Raw genomic sequence first — 21,582 nt, forward strand, 5'->3', positions numbered from 1 at the left:
AGCCTGGAGTTCAAGGCTGCAGGGAGCTATGATCACACCACTGCACTCCAGCCTGGGTGACAGAGCAAGACCCTAAAAGGAAAAAGAAACAGCCTGTTAGGCCATTGTCCTGGCATTACCTCCCTCTCACATTATCTTGTGAATTATTGTGTCCATTGTGTATTTCTTGCCCATTGTCCATTTTCCTAATTTGAATGTAAGCTCCATGTAGAAGGAGTCTTGTCTGTCTTGCTCATGGCTATGTCTCCAGCACCTAACACGGCCTGGCATATAGTAGGTGCTCAAAGATATTTAATGAATATGTATTTGTTTTCTGTTGCTATGTAACAAGTTATTCCAAACTTAGCAGCTGAAAACAAAACCCACTTATGAGTTCCCGGTTCTGTAGATAGGGAGTCCAGGCATGGCATTGGCAGGGTGTTCTGCTCAGGGTCTCACGAGGCTGTAATTAAGGGGTTGGCTGGGCTGTGTCCTCATCTGGAGCTTGGGACCCTCTGCTAAGCTCGTGTAGTTGTGTCATATGGGGGTTGAGTTTCTGTGGTGGTCATACTGGGGTCCCCATTTCCTTGCTGGCTGTCTGCCAGGGCTGCTTTTAGCTCCTACAGGCCCCCACATGTCTTCTCATTGGCCTCCTCCATCTTCAAAGCCAGCAGCAGAGAATCTCCCTCAATTTGAATCTCTCACACCTCAAATTGCTGACTTCAGAAAGAGTCCAGTCTCTTTTAAGGGGTCACTCAGGCTAATCTCCCTTTCTCAGGGTCAACTGCACCCTATGACAACCTAATTACAGGTGTAAAATTCATCATATTCACAGCCCCCTGGGGATTAGACAGGGCAGGAATCTTAGGGGCTGCCCTAGAACTCTGCCTACGGAGGAAAGTAGGAATGAATCAGTGCTCATTCTTCTTCCCCATGAGAGCCATTTCCATACCCCAGCCAGCCCAACCACACCTGCTTGTTGGTGGCTACTTTTGTCTTACGGTTGCTGGGAGCACTCTTCTTCTGGCCATGGGTCTTCAGTTGTGCCTCTGTAATGGGTGCGTGGTCCCACCTTAGGGCTTTTGCACTTTCTGCTCCCACTGCCCGAGAGCCTCTCCCTGTAGACCCCTGAGTGGCTCCTTCTCTCACTCTGTATTTGCTCAAATGTCATCTTTTCAGACTCCCTTCCCTGCTTAAAATCATCCCCTTCCACTCTAAAAATACTCTTTGCCTGTTTGACTTTGCAGTTGTTTTCACCCACCCTGCTCTGTAGTTTACTTATTTATTTGGTTATGGTCTGTCTCCCTGCACTAGGCTGGCAGCTTCACAAGCACGGGGAATTTTGTGTGTGAGATCCGCTGTCACATCCCCAGTGCCTGTGATAGTGCCTGGCTCACAGTCAGGGCGTAATAAGTTTCTGTCCAGGGAATGAATGAATGAGGTTTAAGGAGCACAGTTTTAACTTTCTTTATCTGATTTTTCTTTTTTATTTTGGAAAAACCTGAGCAGGCGCAAGTCTCCCTTCCCCAGGCAGCCTCGTTATATAATCAGGGCCCTGTTCTGCAAGGAGCTGTCAGCGCTGCTTCAAGCAGTTATATTTAGTGTTTACAGCCTCTCCTTTTAGCTGCATGAGATCTCCCGAAGAGCTCTGGAAATTAGGCCTTGCTTCAATAGGGAGAGGGGGCTCCTGGCCCAGTCCAAGGGGGCCCCAGGGGCTGGTGGGCACTCGGTGGTGGCAGTAGCCAAGCAGCCCTGACCTCAGGGTCAGCCTGTGGCCAGTGTCAGGTTCAGAGCATCCACATCTAGGGATGGAAGGTGAGTTTGTCCTGTAAATCACAAAGATAGGAGAAAACAAGGATGGGAGTAGAAAGACTGCTTGGCGTTCAAATCTTGGTTCTGACACTTGTTAGCTGTGTAATCTTAGTCCAGTTACTTAACCTCTCTGGGCCTCACCTTCCTCATTTGCAGAATGGGGATAGATCCAGCATATCTTGATTTGGTGAAATCATTCATGGGCAGTGTCTTGCACAGGATAGGGGCTTCACCAATCAGTTATTTTTAGTTGTGTTCTGAGAGGCCCCTTGCTTGGTTCTGAAGAAGGAACAGGTACATCTGAGATGCCACTGGTGGTGACTGGATGGCAGACCCACGTCCCTGGGGATGACTGATGGCAGACCCACACCCCTGGGGGTGACCGGATGGTAGACTCATGCCCTTGGGGGTGACTGATGGCAGACCCATACCCCAGGGGGGTGACTGGATGGCAGACCCATGCCCCAGGGGGGTGACTGGATGGCAGACCCATGCCCCAGGGTGTGACTGATGGCAGACCCACGCCCCAGGGGGTGACTGACGGCAGACCCATACCCCAGAGGGTGACTGATGGCAGACCCATACCCCAGGGCGTGACTGATGGCAGACCCATACCCCAGGGCGTGACTGATGGCAGACCCCCTGGTTTTCTTTGTCCTCCATGCTGTGCTTGCTGCTCCGTAACATCCAGGGAGCTCTCACGGATTTGCTTGGAGGTGTTATTTTGGGATGAGCAGAGCCGTTTCTTAGGCAGGGGCCAGCAGATTCCAGTTCATGGGCCAAGTCCAGCCCATCCCCAGTTTCTGTAAAGGCCCTTGAGCTAAGAATGGTTTTTGCACTTTTAAATGGAAAAAAAGAGAAGAATCTACAACAGAGATGTTGTATGGTTTGCAAAGCCTAAACTATTTCCTATTGTCTGACCCTTTACGGAAAACTTTGCTGACCCATGCCTTAGAGGACGGAGTGCAGTGGGAGTGGGGGGGGTGGGCTGGTGGGGGAAGGGTAAGGCCCAAAGCAAATTCCTGTGTGGGTATCCCTTGCCCCCCACTGTAAAACCCAGTAAGTTAATAATGGCTGCTCCTTACCCAGTACCTAGTATGTGCCAAGCACTTTATCTGTGGACATATTCCAAGCCTCAGCCCAACTCAAGACATAACAGCCATCACCAACCCCATTGTATAAATGGTGAAACTGAGGCTCAGAGAGGCTGAGCTGCCTGCCTGAGATCACACAGCCAGTGAGTGGCAGAGCTGGGATTTGAACTGTGATAGTTTCTGACATGGGAGCCTGTGCTGTTTCCCCTTCACCCCAAGGCTTCCCAAGAGGCAGTATCAAAGGACATGGAGAGGGACATCTATGTGACATCCATTGACTTTTCTGCGCCCTCCTCCCCCATCCTGTGGTCACCGCAGAAACTGTTGGAGCAGCGACCCTGTCCCCAGCATACCTGGCCCAGGGAGGCTGGAGTAATCCATGCCAGACAGGATAATTTGGTTGCAAGTGACAGAAATCAAACTGTGGATAATGGTGGCAAGCTATGGGGAGGCTCACGGAGTCAGCAGGAGACCTGCTGTAAAACTCATCTGTAAAACGGAGAGCCAGGCTGGAAGTGGGTGGTACCAGGTGAGCTTACTCCTCCTGCCCTATTCCTGCATCCCTGCTTACAATGGATGTGTTTGAAAGGGAGAGTCTCATGGGTCTGACCTGGCTGCATGCCTACCACTGGCTAGGAGCGTGCAGGGAGCCCCGAGGGAGGTGATTCTCCAAAGGGATTTAGCTCTGATACAGAGATAAGGAGGATGCCACTGGCCAGTCAGGAATGAATGTCCCCTCCAGTGGCCTCCCCAGGACCAAGGGATGGCAGCCTCAGCCTTCTCTTGACCAGAGGGGTGGCTAACTCTGGCCTCTTGCTGGCCGTTTTCTTTGCCACGTGGGTGGAGACATAAAGAATGCCCATCTGCATCCAGCGGGAAGACTGGAGAAGCAGAATGGGGCTTTCTGTGCTTCTTACAAAGCCATTCCTGGCTTCCAGCTCACTCCAGAGACCCGGCTGTGCCCATGCCCTTGGGTTTGGTGAAGCAGCCCTGGACTCATGTAATAAATTCCTGTCTTCGCACAGCCTCCCTTCACGGGGCTTCTTTTACTTGCAAACCAAAGTGTTTTAATTGATGCAATGGCCAAGAGGCAGGTTTGGGAGGGGGCAGCCCTACTTACTGGCCTTTGTGACAAAGATTGTTTTCTCCCAATCTCCCTTCTTTTTGCATACGAACAGAAACCTAATTCTAACTGGCCACCCAGAATAAAGAAAGGTACATCTCTCAGCCTTCCTTGCTGTGTAATGTGACCGTGTTCTAAGTTCTGATCTATGGGATGGAAATGAAAGTGTGTGTGTTACCCTCCCAGGAAGTGTTTTTAAATGGAGAAACCATGCTCTTCTCTACTTGCTTTCCTGGTTGCTGGCATCTGAATGTGATGGCTGGAGCTCAGCAGCCACTTTGGACTATAAAGTGACTTGGGAACTGGAGGCAACAAAATAGAAGGAATCTGGGTTCCTGACACCATGCAGCATCATACCTGCTTTATACTGGCCACCTCTGGACTTTAAGAATTTGAAAGAAACAAAGTTACATCTTGTTTAAGCCTTTTTTTTTTTTTTGGTTACTGATAGCTAAACCAACTCCTAGCTGCTGCAGCCTTGGTGGTGATTTGCAAGGGATGGGATGGATATGTTTCTGGTAGACTGCTGTTGTTCCCAGTTCTTCATCTTGCTCTGTATTCACACTCTTTGCCATGTGATGTTGCCATTTTTCCTACTAAGGGCAGAATGTCCTTCTTCACCTTGGCTTTGCACTTGCCCATGTGACATGCTTTGGCCAATGGGATATTAGCAGACATGATGCAAGCACACCCTTGAAATCTGGTTGTGTGGTTGGGTTTGCCCTATTGTATTTCCATCATTGCCTTGAGATGACCCTGCCCTGGCTCATCTGCTGGCCCAAAGAGAAGGAGAAACACTTGGACACTGGAACCAACCCACAGCTCATAGAAAAGCCCAGCTGAGCCTGGCGTGGATCAGTGGATCCTCAGCCAAACTGCAGATGTGTGAGCAAGAATAAGTCATTGTGGAAGCCACTGAATTTCCTGGTGGTCTGTTACACAGCATCACTGTGGCCATAGCTGGCAGATACAGTGTTTTCTCATCCTTTAGTAGAACTAGATGGTAGTGTCTCTCCATTTTCCCCTCCCACTGCTCCTGAGCCTCTGCCCAGCAACTCTCCCTTCTTGTCATCCCTCCTGTCCACAAACTCAAGGTTGCATAGAACAACCCTGCCTACTTTCTAGACGCCAGGGCTCCTCGGCCTGGAGTTTCTGTCTGCTGCCTCAGTTACCTCGCTCTTGTCTGAATTCTCTCAGGACTTGTGACTAGAAAGGAAAGAAGTCACATGTGATGTGACTCTGATGTTCTTCCTTTGCAATGGCCATGAAAGGAAGACAGAGGGTAGAGGAAAGCTCTAGGTGCCTTTCCATCCAGCCCAGGAACCCGGTGATGGTGCATACTAGGGAGACCCTGAGACGATGCTGACGGTTAGCAGAGGCGGGAGCTGGCCTCTGAGAGATGTCACACACTGCTGCGTCCAGGGGCATTCATGTCCTTGAGTGTCCAGAGCATCTCAATGTACCTTGGGAATTCAGGCAATGCAAGCACGTCCAGCTCAGAGACTCACTTGTGTTTCTGAAATCTGCAGCAGAAATCAGCAAAAGGCGTCACACCTAACAGCATCCACAATCTTGGTGGGAGCCCTTGCACCTGCCTGCACAACCTCCTCGATGAGGGAAGCCACTGGCCTCTCCAAGAGCCATCTCAGCAACCAGCCCAGTCCTCAAATCCCAAGGAGTCACGTGGACAAAGGCTCTTTTCATGGCCAGTTTATTTGAGGTCTACAAACTCAATCTTGTTTGTTTTATTTATTCATCTTTAATATAGACTCTCTGTTTTATGCAATTAATAAGAGATTTCCATTTCAGGTTAGTTCATTATACATTATGAATTTACAAATGTCAAGGTGATGATCACAATGAAATATAGATGGTGTGGTTTCTAGGATGCTGTACCCAGGGGGACTTCAACAGTTGTGTTTAATAAATGCAGTGTTGTCCCTCGTTCCAGAACAGATGTGAGGTCTGCCTGGGGGCTGATGCAGACCTGAGCACCTTGGCATCTTTAATGCACATGAATTTTCATGGCAGGGATCCCAGTGTTTTCAGCAGGTCCTGGCTTTCCCAGCCAATCCGATTCTGTTCCTGAGGTTCCATCATCAGCTCTAATAGCCTGGTTGTTATTCCCTGTTTGCTTTCAACATGGATGGAGGAAGTTACATAATACTCAGTGGTGAACAACGGTGTGGGCCACACCATGGATACAGCTCCTGCAAGGGCAGCTCCTGAGGGGTGACTGTCACCCAGTGACAGTGCTGTGTCCCTCTGTAGTTGGCTCTGGGTCTTGGCATCTGGAATCCCCTTCTCAAGAGACAGAGGAAGAGCACTGTGGTGGCTCAGAGAGGGCCCTGGGGACAGCTAGGTCTCAGTTCAAATCCTGACTCTGCCATTTGGATGACCTGGGGCAAACTGATTAAACCCTAGAGCCTCAGTTTTCTCATCTGTAAAACGGGGATAAAATACTTCCCTCAGTGTTCCTGGGATGGTTAATGGGTTTGTCACCTTGGAAGATCTTAATAAACAGTAGGACAAAATGATCATAGTCATTTTGTTAGGTGTTAGAGAATATTCACAGTGGGACACCTGCACTGATAATAGTGAGGTTTCCTCCTCTAAGCCAGGGAAGCATCACGACGAGATCTGGACACGCTGGAAGAAAATTCATCAGCTGGGTGAGGTGGTTCATGCCCATCATCCCAGCTACTTGGGACACTGGGGTGGGAGGATCACTTGATTCCAGTAGGTTGAGGCTGCAGTGAACTATGATTGCATCGTTGCATTCCAGCCTGGGCAACTGAGTGAGACCTTGTTGTTGTTGTTGTTGTTGCTGTTGTTTTTTACAACACTTTGGGAGGCCAAGGCAAGTTAATCACTTGAGGTCAGGAGTTTGAGACCAGCCTGGCCAACATGGCGAAACCCCGTCTCTACTAAAAATACAAAAATTAGCTGGGCATGGTGGCAGGCGCCTGTAGTCCTAGCTACTCGGGAGGCTGAGGCAGGAGAATTGCTTGAACCCAGGAGCTGGAGGTTGCAGTGAGCTGAGATCGCATCACTACACTCCAGCCTGGGCAACAGAGTGAGATCCTGTCTCAAAACAAAACAAAACAAAAAAAGAAACCCAACAACAACAAAATTAGGGTTTACTGAGCTCTAGGACTTGCATTTTGGGAGGGCCACCCTTCCCCACTCTCAGGCTGTGTGGTTCAGATGGGGCTCATCTCCCTCCCAGTCCCAAGGTTGCACATGTAACTCAGGCCTGGGCAATTACCATAGTCCGTCCCCTTGGGCACAGTGATTAGTCCAGGCATAGGCATGTGACCTCACTGTGGCCAATAATATTCCTTTCCTGCCACTTTCCTGCCACTTTCCTGCTGAGATTAAATCCTGAGTTTGTTGAGCCCCTGGAACCAGCCAAGCCTGAAGCCACGGAGACTTTGAGTATGTGAGTCAATAAATCCCTTTTGACTTAGGTTTTGTTGTCATCATAAAAATAGAACACTATTCTGAGCCCTGTGGCTCCAGACAAGAAGAAAACTCTTGGCCCCTTGTAGGCTAAATGTAGTGACTTGGCGAGCCAGGCAACTCCAAGGCAGGTCCTCTGAGAGGACGTGCAGGACCACATCCATCAAGCAGCCATCTCACCTCCCCACGACATTTCTGTAATTCCACTCCATCCTGTCCGTGCCGAAGGGATCACTTCCTGTACCTCCATGGAGCTGCAGTGCTTTGCAACCCTAATTAACATGAATCCTGGTGTGGTTCTAAATGCGCTCCAATTTTCCCACAGGAAGCTCTCCTAAAGGACTAAAGAATAAATGTAATTTGCGAGAGAAATCAAAAATATTTATAAGCATACAAAGGCAAATGTGGTCAAGAGAAAGAGCTATGCAGATGTGACAACCCACCCATTTTCTCAACAATGGCATAATTATGGCCCTTCACATCTGGACAGATCTCCAGATTTTTAACAAGGGGTAGTGGACTTAAAAGTAGTGTAATAAGGCTGGGTGCGGTGGCTCACACCTGTAATCCCAGCACCTTGGGAGGCTGAGGCAGGCAGATCACCTGAGGTCAGGAGTTCGAGACCAGCCTGGCCAACATGACGAAACACCATCTCTACTAAAAATACAAAAATTAGCCAGGTGTGGTGGTGCATGCCTGTAGTCCCAGCTACTCGGGAGGCTGAGGCAAGAGAATTGCTTGAACTCAGGAGGTGGAGGTTGCAGTGAGCCAAGATCGCACCACTGTACTACAGTCTGGGTGACAGAGCAAGACTCCGTCTCAAAAAAAAAAAAATGTAATAAGTAATGGTAAAATTACAACTAGTGATGATTTCACTGGTTTTCTAAATTTTATTGAATTATCTTGATATTTACCAATTCTTGATATAGAATGAATACCTGAAGTTTTAATCTTTTAATAGCTGCATAACACAGAGAGTGTAGGTTTAAAATGAGTCAATTAACCAGGTTGAGTTTGTAGACCTTGAATAAAGATTTGAGCAAATGGCACTGCCGTAAATTCACAGGAATTTGAATCGGCATAAGTTTTCGGAGAGCCAGTTAATGTGAAATTTCTAAACTGCGTATCTTTTCATTTTACAATGCATTTTTAGGAATACATCCCAAAGAACTCATCTTGCACATGTATAATGGTGCAGGAATAAGACTGTTGCTTTTCAACAGTGAAAAATTGTAAATGACTTCAAATGTTTGGCATCACAAAAATTGGTTAAACAAATTACAGCATATCCAATGATAGGACTGTGCAACATCATTAAAATTATCATATGGAAAAACATTTAAATGACATGGAAAGATGTTCACAATATATAATTACATATGAAGAGCAATTTAAAACAGTACATATCATGTGAACCCATTTTTAATTAAAAAAACTATGTCGAGTATGCATAGGAAAGGGACTGGAGAAATACATTAAAATATTAGAAGTGTTTATCTTTTAAAGGTGGCAGTTTTGCTTTATGAATATTTGTATCTTTGAGTTTCTGTGAGGAACAAAGAATTTCAAAAATACTGAGTTATGCCACATCAGAGAACTAATAATAACAATATAACTCTCACAAAGTCAGTTTAAAAGAAATAGAATTTTCTACTTTTTTTTTTTTTAACCATTTGACTTAAGGTCTCAGGCTATTTTGTTGATGGGATAAATGCACATAACAGTCCACTTGGGGCTTTTCCTGAACCCACAGTGATGGTTGATTTGGCTGTCAACTTGCCTGGATTAAGGGGTGCCCAGATAGCTGGGAAAGCACTATTTATCCTCAATGCTCCTGCAGGGAGTGGGGCTGTCCCTCTTCTGCTGAAAGGGAAGCCCAGGTGGTTTGGTATTTGATTAGGATGATTGGGCTGTCCCAGGTGTGCTTGTGAGGGTGTTTTTGGAGGGGACTGGATGTGAGTCTGTGACCTGAGTACGGAAGCTCGTCTGCTGGCGGGGGCCCAGATGCAGTAAAAAGGTAGAGGGAGGGTGAATGCGTGCTCTCTTCTGCATCTTGGTTGCCCTCCTTCTCCTGACCTTGATATCGAACTCCTGGTTCTCTGGCTTTTGGACTCTGGAACTCACACCAGCCCCCAACCCTGCAGGCTCTCAGGCCTTCAGCTTGGATTGAGAGTTACACCACTGGCTTCCTTGGTTCTGAGGCTTTCGGATTGGGACTGAGCCCCATCACTGGCTTCCCTCAGTCTCCCACTTGTGGATGGCCTCTTATGAGACTTTTTCACCTCCACAATCAAGTGAGCTGATACCCCTAATAAATCCCTTTGCATAGCTTTTGTTCTGTGTATCTTTTTTTTAAAAAAATATTTTTTATTTTTGGTAGAGACAGGGTTTCACCATGTTGGCCAGGGTGGTCTCGAACTCTTGACCTCAGGTGATCTGCCCACCTTGGCCTCCCAAAGTGCTGGGACTTATAGGTTCTCTGTCTTTCTGGAGACTCTGACTAAAACACCACCTTTCTTAAGTAGGCTGCTTTTTGCTGAAAGTAACGGATGTCCAAATAGCAGTGTTTAAACAATGCAGTTTATGAGCTCAATGCAGAATATCAGCTCAGCGAATGCCCCTGGCCTTGGGACCACACTTCTGGGGTGACACATTGGCTCCAGGATGTTGCCAGGATCTGTCTTTCCACTCTCCCACCAGTAGCCATCAGTGGGCACCGTGGTGCCTCATGGGCACAAGAGGCTGCCAGGGCCCTTCCCATCACACTTGTACTCAACAAGCTGCCAAGAAGGAAGAGGGTAGAGGGCAAAAAGGAACTTTGTCTCTCTTGTTTGATCAAGGAAAGTGGTCCTCCTCCAGCTCCTCTTTACATCTCATTGGTCACTCTGATCCCCTTGCCTCTTCCAGAACCGTCCCTGGCTTGAGGGAATGTGGTAGGCTGAGACCTGTTAGGATTCTGACCCCGTCCCCAGGGCTGGGCATGTTGCCACTCATACAAATAGGGAGCCTCTTGGGAAGGGAGACAGGGCTGCTTCTAGTTCCTGGGGGTCTTGGGTTGTGCTGAGGCATGGTGGGTGGAGAAGGGATGGTTGGCTTAACTCATCCATCTTGGTTAACAGACCCTGGGGTTGGACTGCTTGGGGTTAAACATGATTCTGCCATTTGCTGGCTGACAGTGCAGCCATGGAAAAATTGCTTCATCTTTCTGTGCTCCAGTTTTCTCAGCCAATAAAATGGTTATGGGATTAAATGAATCAAAACACGCAAGCCCGAAAGAATTGAAAACAGGTGTTCTAACAGAAAATTATACATGAATGTTTACAGCAGCACTATTCATAATAGTGTTTCCAAGGTAGACAGCAACCCAAATGTTCATCAACAGATGATGGACAAACAAATATGTTCTACCCACGCAGTGGAATATTAGTCAGCCATAAAAAGGAGTGAAGCTTTGACAGGATACGATGTCGATGAACCTTGAAGACACGATGCTAAGTGAAAGAAGCCAGACGCAAAAGATCACACACTGTATGATCCCACTTAAATTAGTTAGTGGAGCAGTCAAATTCATAGAGACAGAAAGTAGTCTGGTGGGTGCTAAGGGTGGAAGGGAGGGGAGAATGGGGAGTGATTGGGTCCCAGGTTTCTGGTTGGGTGATGAAAAAGTTCTGGAACTGGAGAGTGGTGATGGTTGTATAGCACTGCGAATGTACTAAGTGCCACTGAATTGTACACTTTAAAGTGATTAAAATGGTAAATTTCATGTTACGTGCATTTTACCACCATTAAAAAACAACACACGTGCAAACTGCTTTGAGCAGTGTCTGGTATGTATTCAATGATGCATTATTATTTATTATTATCATTATTATTTGTTATTAGTCTTGTTCTGCTCTAGCACACTTTACCCTTGCTCCAAAATCCCATCCTGATGGTGCCTTCACCCCTGGCTGCCACCTCACACCCTTCCCAGCCCCTGTCGGTCCAGGAATCATTTTATCCTGGGAAGCCAGGGGTCAGAGCTGTTCAAGGTGCTTTCTGCTCAAACACGCCAGAAAGCCATTTCTCCCTTGTGGCCTCCTCCCAGTTGGGAGTGGACCTGGAAGGGAAGTCAAGTCCTTCCTGGTCTGAGTGTTCATGGGCTCACCTCCCAGGGCTCAGTGCTTACTGTACTGTCCAGCCCTGAGCTCCTTTCATTCATACATTAATATAACCAGGACTGATTGGGCCACTCTCTGTACGTATGATGCTGGGTGGTAGCCACTGTTACGAAGAAGAATAAAGCAGGGGAGGGGACAGAGAGTGATATGGATGACTGCAAGTTGCCATAAAGAGGCTCCTTCCTTCCATCATGGGTCCATATGTCCAGGTGTGCAAGTAACTGATTTCTTGAAATTCTTTATTCTTAGTAAATCCTTGATTACCTGTATGAGTGAGCTTGGCTTCTATTTTGAGAGGCCCCTTTCCCCTACCACTCACCTGTGGTGCAAATGCAATCTAAGTCAATTCTGTGTTCCCTGAACATGCCAGAAACATCGATGTGTGCAATGGACAACAAACAGTCCCAGGCTTTGCAAAGAATTTCAACGGGTGGTCACCACGGCAGCAGCTGCCTGCGTGTTGGCGTTCAAGGGCAAAGGGGTCTGTTATTGCCGCTGCCAGTTGGCTGAGGTGGGGAAACCTCTCTGCCTATTCGCCTTCATCTCACCCCTACCCGCACCCGCACCCTGACCTTCCTTCTGCAGCGCCCTCCAGACCTGCAGTTCCAGTTTCAGCCACGAGATGGCAATGTTGCTCTTCGCCGGTAGCCCGGCGGGCGCGTGGGCTGAGCTGCAGCAGAACTGGGGTGCGGGGACGGACCGAGAGCAATCCGTGCTGGAGGCAGTCTCTTGCTGTGCAGGGGGTGGTGCGGCCTGAGGAAGCCTTCCACGGCTATGCTGGGGCTCGAGGCTGGCTGTTAGTCGAGTCGGCCTCCCCACACTTACAGATCCAGGAGAAGGACAATTCCTGGACTCAGTATCCCATCTATACTTAGGGGGAGATTGTAGGCTGTGTAATTCTTACGGTCCTGCCCAGGCTATGAGGCCAGCAGGCTGGGGGCGAGAGTCTAGGTAAGAGTGAGAGGAGAATTCCGCTCAGCCCTGGGGTCTCCTCGTTACTGCCGCCAGCCTCTCAGATTCCCCCCCGCCCTTCAGAATCCAGGGAGGCTTTTTCCCCCTGCTTATTTCCTCCAGAAACACCCCCTTTAGAGATACAGGCTTAGGGCCTGGTTAATATGCAGAAATCCTCATCCAACCACAAGACAGGCTGAGCCAGGCTGGAATTCTCATCCCTACCCCACGTATGAGCTCAGAGAGGATTAGGGGCTTGTCCAGAGTCACACAGCTGGGGCATGGAAAAGCTACCCTCAAAAGGAGATTCCTCTCTTCAGCGTCTGGCTCAACCATCATCAGCATATTTTAATGGGGAAGTGCCCTTCCCCACTAAAAGGTGCTTTCTTGGAGTATGACCAGGTAGTCCTGAGTGTGGGGGTGGGGGGAAGGCAACTGCCATCTGCCATCACACCTGGGACTGTGTGACCACTGGCTTGGGGACTTGCTGGACTGATTCACTGCCCTCTCCAAGCACTGGCACTAAAGCCACAGAATGACCCCTTACCCTGCCAGAAAATGACTTTTATCTTTGGCCACAGTCTCCCAGCCTCACTGACCTGCTTCCTGGTCAAACACACGGTTCACCTTGGCACCAGCACCCTGCGGTCACTCCTGCTGTGGCTCTCCCCTGCCGTCGTCCATTCATTTCTGCTTCACCATCCCCTGCAGAGGCCAGCACACAGTAGGTGCTCAGCTCTGCAGATGCTTATGAACAAGTGAACAGGAAAGAGGTGTTGGGGGCAGCCGGGCACAGAGGACCCTAAGAGAGTCCTGACCACGTCTCCAGGATCATCCTCTTATCTGGGGAAAGGGTCACAGAAAGGGGACAGATGGGCCCCTCGCAAGGCCACCCTAAGCCCGAGGAGACCCCCAATCCCGTCGTCCAGCCTGTTGTATGGCTCTCCACACATTGCAGGCCTTGCCAGGGAGCCCAAAGGGGGCTTGGCCTGGGCATGGGCCCCTTGCAGAGGAAGCCGATTAACAGCCACGGGAAAATCCCTTTACGTCTCCTAATTAACCTGGGCTGGAGACTCACCACCTGCCCCTGGCTTTCTTCCTTCTTTTATCTAGGAAGAACTGAGTGCTGCCTCTGCTAATGAGCTTGTCTGTACTAATCAAGCAGGTGCCCTGTCCCCCATCCCCTCTTGGCAGCCGGGAGTGGGGAGGATTGTTCTTCTGATGTGAGCTCTGGGCCCGCAGAGAAAAATCAGATCTATCATAATAATGGCCATGATGATGAGAATGATAATGTTGACACTGACTCCTTTAAATGAGTTCCGACTTCCTAGGTCAGGGGCTTTGTATGTGTTATTGGGGACACCAGGTGATGTGCAATGCCTTCCATCTCTCAGATGAGAAAACTGAGGCTCAGGAAGGAATAAGGGACTCGCCCCAGCTTGCACAGCTAAGGAGCGGCAGAGCTGGGATTCTCAGCCAAGACTCCATGACTCCAGAGTCTTCCCCAAATCTGTCTTTTCATCACCCCACGCTGCCTTATTGACCATTTTCAAAGAGTTTGACCCACTTTTTCATGGAAAACTGAGATGGCAGAGCAAGTGGCTGGTGTGGTGGGGGCTGGGGCGGAGCCAGGACTCCAAGCCACCCTCCCAGGTGGGCAACCCCCCGTATCCCCTGTCCTCCCAGCGTGGTGGGGAAGCTTTCAAGGCATCTGAGCGCTGCTGGAGGCGCCCCCACATGCTCCCAGCATGACTCATTCATTCGGCTTAGCCCCCCGTGGCTTTGCCCTGGTTGGGGGTGGGGCGCCCAGGAGGATCAGTGGTTTCTGGGATAATAAGTACTGGGGCTCCGTGTGACCTGTGACCTCCCTCCGCACTCTGGCTGCGTCCCTGCCCCTGGATGGAAGAATTAGACCACCTAGTACCCGGCCCTGCGCAACACCTCCGCTCCGTCACTGCCTGACCCTGCGCTGGGAACTCATTCCCGGGACCGCCAGGGAATCTGCCCTTCCCAGGAGAACTGGCTGCCTCCGCGTGCTCCTAGGGCCTGCGCGAAATGGGAAGGCGCATCCTCTAGCCTGGGTAAATAAGGGACCCTGCCTCACCCGGGTGGCCATCCCCAGGCCGCCTTCGCTGTGTTTCAGGTGACCGCACCCAGCCCGCGCGCCCCTAGCCCCCATCCCGGTACCGTGCAGAGGCTCTGCACACAGCCTCGGCCTCCCGGAGGCCGTCCCCTCTCTCCTCTCCCCTCTCCCACAGGCACTCCCTAGCTGTGCCACATTTAACCCGGGACCTCCTGTCCGCGCTCAGTCTTGCAGTCTCTGGCCCCGGCAGACACCACCCCTCCAGAGGTCGCTGCCCCATCCCGGTGACCCTCCGCTGGCCTCCTCACCCCTCGACCTTGGCAACTCCTACCGCTGCGCCCCAAGACGCCGGATCTAGCTGGGCATCCCCTCTCTGCACTGCGCACCCCTCCCGCAGCCCCTGTACCCGCGAGCGCCCGCGACCCCCGGCGGGCTCCCGGAGCCTCCCGGCCGGGCGCCCTCCCCCGAACCGCCGAGCAGTGGCGCGTCCCGCCGCCTACTGGCCGGGCTGCCGCCTGTGCCCCGGCTCCCGGGCGGCCCCTCCCCCGGCCGCGGCCCCGCCCTCCGCTCCTCTCCTCTCCTCCTCCTCCTCCTCCTCCTACTCCTCCTCCTCCTCCTCCTCCCCCCGGAGCTCGCTCGCTCGCTCACTCTCTCGCTGGCTCGAGGGGCGGCCGGCAGCTGGCGCTGGCAGAGGCGGCGGCGGCGGCGGCGGCGCGACCGGGATGGGACGGGCGCTGGGGCGCAGGAGCCGCGGCGGCGGCGGCGGCGGGGGCCGCGCAACTCGGGCCAAGTGCGGGGCAGCCGGCCAGGGCGCGGGGCGCTGAGCCTCGGCCGCCCCAGCTCCCCAGCCACGCACGGCCGAGCCCAGGAGAGCGCGCAGAGGCGCAGCCGAGGAAGCGCCGCCAGCGCCGGCGCCTGCGTCTGGGGAGGAGCGGCGCGCTGGGAGCGAGCCATGCCCGGCGCCCGGGCGTAGCCGCCGGGGGCTGCTCCGGGAGCCGCGGGCCGGGCCGGGCGCGCGAGAGGAGCAGCCCCGCGCCGCGCCCACCGCGCGCCGAGGACCATGCCGCCCCCGGGCCGGGCGCCGCCGCTCGGGCTCCTGCTGGCGTTGACTGCGCTCCAGTGCCCAGGTAACGCGTCCCCGGACCCCATCCCCGACCCCGGCCGCGGCGCACAAAGTTGGCTGAACCGGCGGCTGCCTCCTTCTCAAGTCCCTGGCAGCGCGCATCTCCCGGACTTGGACAGACCTGGGGAGACCCTGGGAACCCAGGAGCCCCCGGCGCGTTCCCCTTTGCCTAGCGCCTGGGGAGAGCCCGCCTGCCTTCTCCCCCAAACCCTTAGCTTCCTTGCGGATGCTTTCGGGACGCACGGGGGCCGCAGACCGGGGCACTCAGCCTCTCGAGGCGGGTGGGGACGCGACTGCAGGAATCGAGCCCCCTCCCCGCCCTGCCTTGGGCCAAATCCCCCCCAGGTCCCAGTTCCTCCAGGGGTTTTGCAGGGCGGGGGCGTCGACGCAGCCCTTCTCCAGTGCCTTGCTGCCCGCGGTCGCACAGTGGTGCGTTCCCGGGACACCTGCGGGCCCCGGAGATGTCTCGGCCGGCGCTGTCTGGCTTGTCCGCAGCCCCTCCCCACGCCCCGCGGCCCTCCCCTGCTTTCACACTGCCCTCCCCAAGCTACCCACCCTCGCCAAATGGCCTCCTCTTGGCCAAAGAGCAGCCCGCTGCGCGCCTCCTGCAAACGCGGGCTACTCCAGCGCCCTGACCCCAAGGCGGGCGGGAGAGGGTAGCCGCGGCCAAGCAGTCCAGGACGCGCCGGGGAGCCTGGAACGCGGTGCTGTCCAGAGCCATTGCCTGGGCACCGGGGAGCTGGACTCCCTGCTGAACCAGCTCAGCTGTCGCCCAATCCTAGTGAGTGGGAAAAGCAAAATAGTCAGGTATTGTCTGTCTTCGCTGGAGTTTGGAAAGCTTTCTACCCACCTTGGTGTGGCTACATGTTGGTTCTATAGAAAGCGTATCCTAAAATGACAATTCCTCCCCTCCCCCCACCCCATGCAAGCAGTGGAGAAAATTCTAAAGGCTCAGATGAACCCCGGGAACAGTCACGAGCAGGCTTCATGTGCTTTTGAAATCTCAGTTCTCCAAACCTTTTAAAATCAAGACCCATGATTTGGGAACAGGTAGCTTTTGCTTTAGAAAATCTCTCCCCATTTTCTTAACAAACAAATCGCACAGACAGGCAGAATGCAGTAGAAAAATACAACTATAACTTTTCGGCTTTCACTGTCTTGGTAAGGTTGCAGTTAGGAGCAAACCTGGCATGTCAACTTGATGTTCGATGTATTTTATTTGCATGGAAAAAGTCACTGTCGGCTTCCTTTGAGATGCCCTTAAGTGACCCAAAATATTTACCAACACCTTCGACTTGAAGAAAACCTTCTATTGGAGATCTCCGTCAGCGTTCGGCTTTGGTTCAGCCTAGAGAATGGCATCGGGCTTAACGTGGATGAATCTTGCCTGCTTGGCTAAGGAGCAGCTATGATAGCTGTTTTGCTTTCGGCATTCGTCTGCGGTCCACGAGAGGGGCTGCTGCTGGGGCCGAGGCTGTTTTCTCTTAGCTGAAGCCCTGGGACTTGTTTGCAAAAGTGCACAGTCCCTCGGACTTGAAAATTGCAGTTTTGTCTGTATTTTGTTTCTCCACGGGGGTCAGCATTTGCCTGGATGTGCTTATAAGTGAATATCGGAAGTCTCTCAGAGAAGCTGCCTGCATAATGCTTTGTAAGAGAATAGGATGGTCCCCCTACCACCCCCCCACCCCCGTCCCCCGCCCTCTCCCCCAGCAACAGAAGAGCCTGTGCCTGGCTCTGGAAGGCCCCATGTTGGGAGGGAAGGTGAGCTCCCACTGAAACCTGCTGCTGGCGGGCTCTTCGCCTGCTCCCCTGCTGTTCTTTGGGAGAGTCTCAGCAGGGCAGCTCGTTCCGACAAGTGCCGTCCGGGCAGAGCCCCCAGTGCCATCGCCCCGTCCCTGGAAGCACATGCAAGTCTTTAACTGGTCCCCACCAGGGACATAAAGAGACGACAGTTTGATAACTCTATATTTAGCACTAGTTAGGAGGGATGGCAAAAAAAAAAAAAAAAAAAAGAAAAAAAAAAAAGGAAATTCCTGAAAGATACTTAGCTGCCTACACTTGGTTTTGAGAGGTTCAGAGGAATTAACCAGAGCTTCCTTCAGAGCTGGTTGGGTTTTCTGGGTGATTTCTGCCATGGTTTACCGACCCCCTTTGGCTGAGGCTCTGGAAGAGGGGCTAGAAGAGTTCAGAGGCAAAGATGCGCACACTGTCTCCCATCACACACACGCAGGGACTGGCTTCTTTGTCCCCCACCCCCCTTCCTGCGTGGGTAGCTGCCATGGTAAAGAGTAGGGTGGGTGTACTTCTTTCAGCCTTGCAAGTGCTTAAACATATGGAACGGTACTTGGTAAGAGTCAGCACAAATCCCCCAGCTTAGCGACTAGGGGGCCCCTATTATTCGAGCCACTTTTGTACATGCTGTGGCTTTGCAAATTAGCGGCGCAGTTACAGTCCCTGCTGAGGAAAATGAACGAACCTTGCTTCGTTGACTCATTATGCACGGGGGTCTAGGGTCTATGAAATCAGGGTGGGTGGAGCACCCCCCACCTGCCCCACGACAGAGGGGCCACGTTGAGTGGCAGGGGGGAGCTTTGGCTTTCAGGGCAGAGGCTCTCTTCCTCCTGCCTGGCACCTTGGTGTAGCATGTGGTATATTTCTTTCTCATTACAATAGTGATGGGGGGGGGGGTGCCTGTGTGTGGCGCTGCCCTTCAGAGAGGTGGCATTGGGAAGTGGTGGGGAGTGGTATGCAAATGTCGTCGCCTTCTCCAGTGATTTAATGGCTGCACAGTGGAGGTTCCCAGAGTAAATCATTTCATCCCCTCTCCTCCCACCGGATGCAGGGAGTTGGGGAGGCGTGGGGCTTCTGCATGAGCTACTGCACTCAGAGCCAACAATGAGCACGGTGGTTGCCTTGATCCAAGGGAGCAAAAGAAAACCCTCATTTGTTGGCTGGGAGTCTGGGGTGGGGGTGGTCTCTGGGCCAGCAAAGCCCTTTCAGGGGCCTTGTTCCCAGATGCGTCTCCCAGCTCTATGCGGCTGGGTGGCTCCTTTCTTCTCTCCTGTGTCTCAGTTTGAATGGGGATGGAGGGGGTCCATTTCCCCTGAAGCCATGGGCTTCAGCAATGCATCGCCGCCCATCACTGTGGCGAGATGGAGGCACCCTGGTACCGTGGGTGACGGGGGTGCTGCCAACTCTTCAGCAGAGTAGGTGGGTTGACTTCTAGATCAAGAGGGTGCCTCAGAGCCCCTCCTTCAGCAGCCCCCGGCAGATGGGAAGGAGACTTGGGCACAGGGACCGCCTGTTCAGGGTCACACAGTGAATTGGAGGCCTGGGCTCCCCTCTCATTAACTCCTCACCTACGACTTTCTAACCCTGTACCTGGGAGCTCTTCTGGTAGAGGAGTTCTACCATACAGTCCTTTAGGGAACTATGACTCCATACAAGGATCCCAAGGTCATGAGAATGACAGCTGCCTGGCCTGGCCAAGACAGCCAGTGTCAAATCCGAAAGTTAGAGAGCAAGTCTTAGTGGTGATGGTGATGGGAAAGGGGTGGTGATGGGGATGGGAAAGGGGTGGTGATGGGAAGGGGTGGTGATGGTGATGGGAAGGGGTGGTGATGGGGATGGGAAAGGGGTGGTGGTGGGAAGAGGTGGTGATGGTGATGGGAAGGGGTGGTGATGGTGATGGGGAAGGGGTGGTGATGGTGATAGTGATGGTGATAGGGAAGGGGTGATGACGGTGATGATGGGGAAAGGGTGGTGATGGTGATGATGGGGAAGGGGTGGTGATGGTGATAGTGATGGTGATGGGAAAGCGGTGGTGATGGTGACAGGGAAGGGGTGGTGGTGGTGATAGTGATGGTGATGGGAAAGCGGTGGTGATGGTGACAGGGAAGGGGTGGTGGTGGTGATGGGGAAGGGGTGGTGATGGTGATGGAGAAGGGGTGATGATGGTGATGGTGATGGGGAAGGGATGGTGATGGTGATGGGGAAGGGGTGGTGATGTGATGGGGAAGGGGTGGTGATGGTGATGGTGATGGGGAAGGGATGGTGATGGTGACGGGGAAGGGGTGGTGGTGGTGATGGGGAAGGGGTGGTGATGGTGATAGTGACGGTGATGGGAAAGGGGTGGTGATGGTGACGGGGAAGGGGTGGTGATGGTGACGGGGAAGGGGTGGTGGTGGTGATGGTGATGATGATGGGGAAGGGATGGTGATGGTGATAGTGACGGTGATGGGAAAGGGGTGGTGATGGTGACGGGGAAGGGGTGGTGATGGTGACGGGGAAGGGGTGGTGGTGGTGATGGTGATGGTGATGGGGAAGGGATGGTGATGGGAAAGGGGTGGTGATGGTGATGGGAAAGGGGTGGTGATGGTGACGGGGAAGGGGTGGTGGTGGTGATGGGGAAGGGGTGGTGGTGGTGATGGGGAAGGGGTGGTGGTGGTGATGGGGAAGGGGTGGTGTTGGTGATGGTGATGGTGATGGGGAAGGGGTGGTGATGGTGATGGGGAAGGGGTGGTGATGGTGACGGGGAAGGGGTGGTGGTGGTGATGGTGACAGTGACCGGGAAGGGGTGGTGATGGTGATGGGGAAGGGGTGGTGATGAAAGCAGGTGCTTCTTCCTGTGCTGCAGGCACCATCCAGGCCTTTCCCTGCATGAACTTGATGGAATGCTCACCACTCTGGCAAGTGGACACTCTCATTATTCCTAGTTTACAAGGGAGGATCTGGAGGTCCAGAGATGCTAAGTAACTTGGCTGAGGTCACACAGGATTAGGATCCCAGCCAAGGCGCTGGTCTGTGTCTTACCCAGCACCTCACGCAACCAAATTTCACTCTCTAGCCTTGTGCGGAATGGTGTGGCCCGGCCTCTGAACCAGACGGGCTTATACTCCCAGGTGGTGGGTAGTCGTTAAGCTCCTTTGATGTGCTAGCCTTTGCCGGGTCTTTCACTTCCTTTCTGTTCCCTCTCTCTTTGCAACAAATAAATGTATTAATGCAAACTAAGGCTTAGAGCCGTAGAAATCAAACACATCAGAGTCAACTCTGTAGGCAACTGGGAGTCCTTTCAAATTCTGTGCCCCTGAGTGATTAGATGGCTATGTTGAAGGGCAAGACTTTGGCAGGCCGAATTTTGGTCTCATGCACTGGAATACTGGTTTATCCCCTTGGCCACTGTAAGACTCAGTTTTCCCATCTGTAAAATGGGCCCCAGAATTCTCCCTGGCTGTTCTCATTACAAGGCTGGGGACTTCAGCAAGAAAGAGGTTCATAAATAACAATGGTGTGCTGATGCGTGAGGCTGTTAGCACAGGGCATGAGTCCCAGGACCGGAAAGGAGGCAAGAAAGGAAGGGCTGATTGGGGACATGTGCTGCAGCCATCACAGCTGCAAAGAGAAGAATCATGTACCTCAGAATTAGTAGTAACACAATAACTAACCCTGCTGTAGGGCACACTGTGTGTTCTTAGCCCTTCGTAGATTTTACTTCACGGATTCTTCAACAACCCTAATGGGGTAGGGACTTCTATTTGTCCCATTTTACAGATACGCAAACTGAGGCCCAGAGAGGCAATGTGAGGTTTGCAAAGTCACACAGCCAATAAGTGATGGGGTGCAAGTGTGAACCCTGGTGTGTCTGTCCCAGAGTTGGTTCTCTTAGCTACTACATTCAGTTCACGGGCACTGAAGTTTTGGTGCAATTTATTGGATTTTGAGGCTGATTTGCACCCAAGGGATTAGGGGATGTGTCTTGAGTCAAGGGGAGAGTTGGGTTTTTTGTGAGAAACAGA

General features: G+C 52.3%; 1 protein-coding gene across 4 annotated transcripts in view; it reads left to right on the plus strand.

The window, feature by feature from the left end:
• The window catches only part of TMEM132B (transmembrane protein 132B), a 507,362-nt gene that overhangs the window by 19,701 nt on the left and 466,079 nt on the right, over positions 1-21,582 (plus strand). The window contains exon 1 of one of the 4 annotated variants that reach the window (XM_055358387.2): positions 15,306-15,791. The exons of the other annotated variants lie outside the window; for them this stretch is intronic. Within the exon in view, the coding sequence (XP_055214362.1) occupies positions 15,725-15,791 (67 nt within the window). The 5' untranslated portion in view covers positions 15,306-15,724. Of the gene's footprint in view, positions 1-15,305; positions 15,792-21,582 lie in introns of those variants that run through there. 4 annotated transcript variants of the gene reach the window in all.

This window comes from Gorilla gorilla, chromosome 10, assembly GCF_029281585.2.
Source record: "Gorilla gorilla gorilla isolate KB3781 chromosome 10, NHGRI_mGorGor1-v2.1_pri, whole genome shotgun sequence".
Taxonomy (NCBI): domain Eukaryota; kingdom Metazoa; phylum Chordata; class Mammalia; order Primates; family Hominidae; genus Gorilla; species Gorilla gorilla.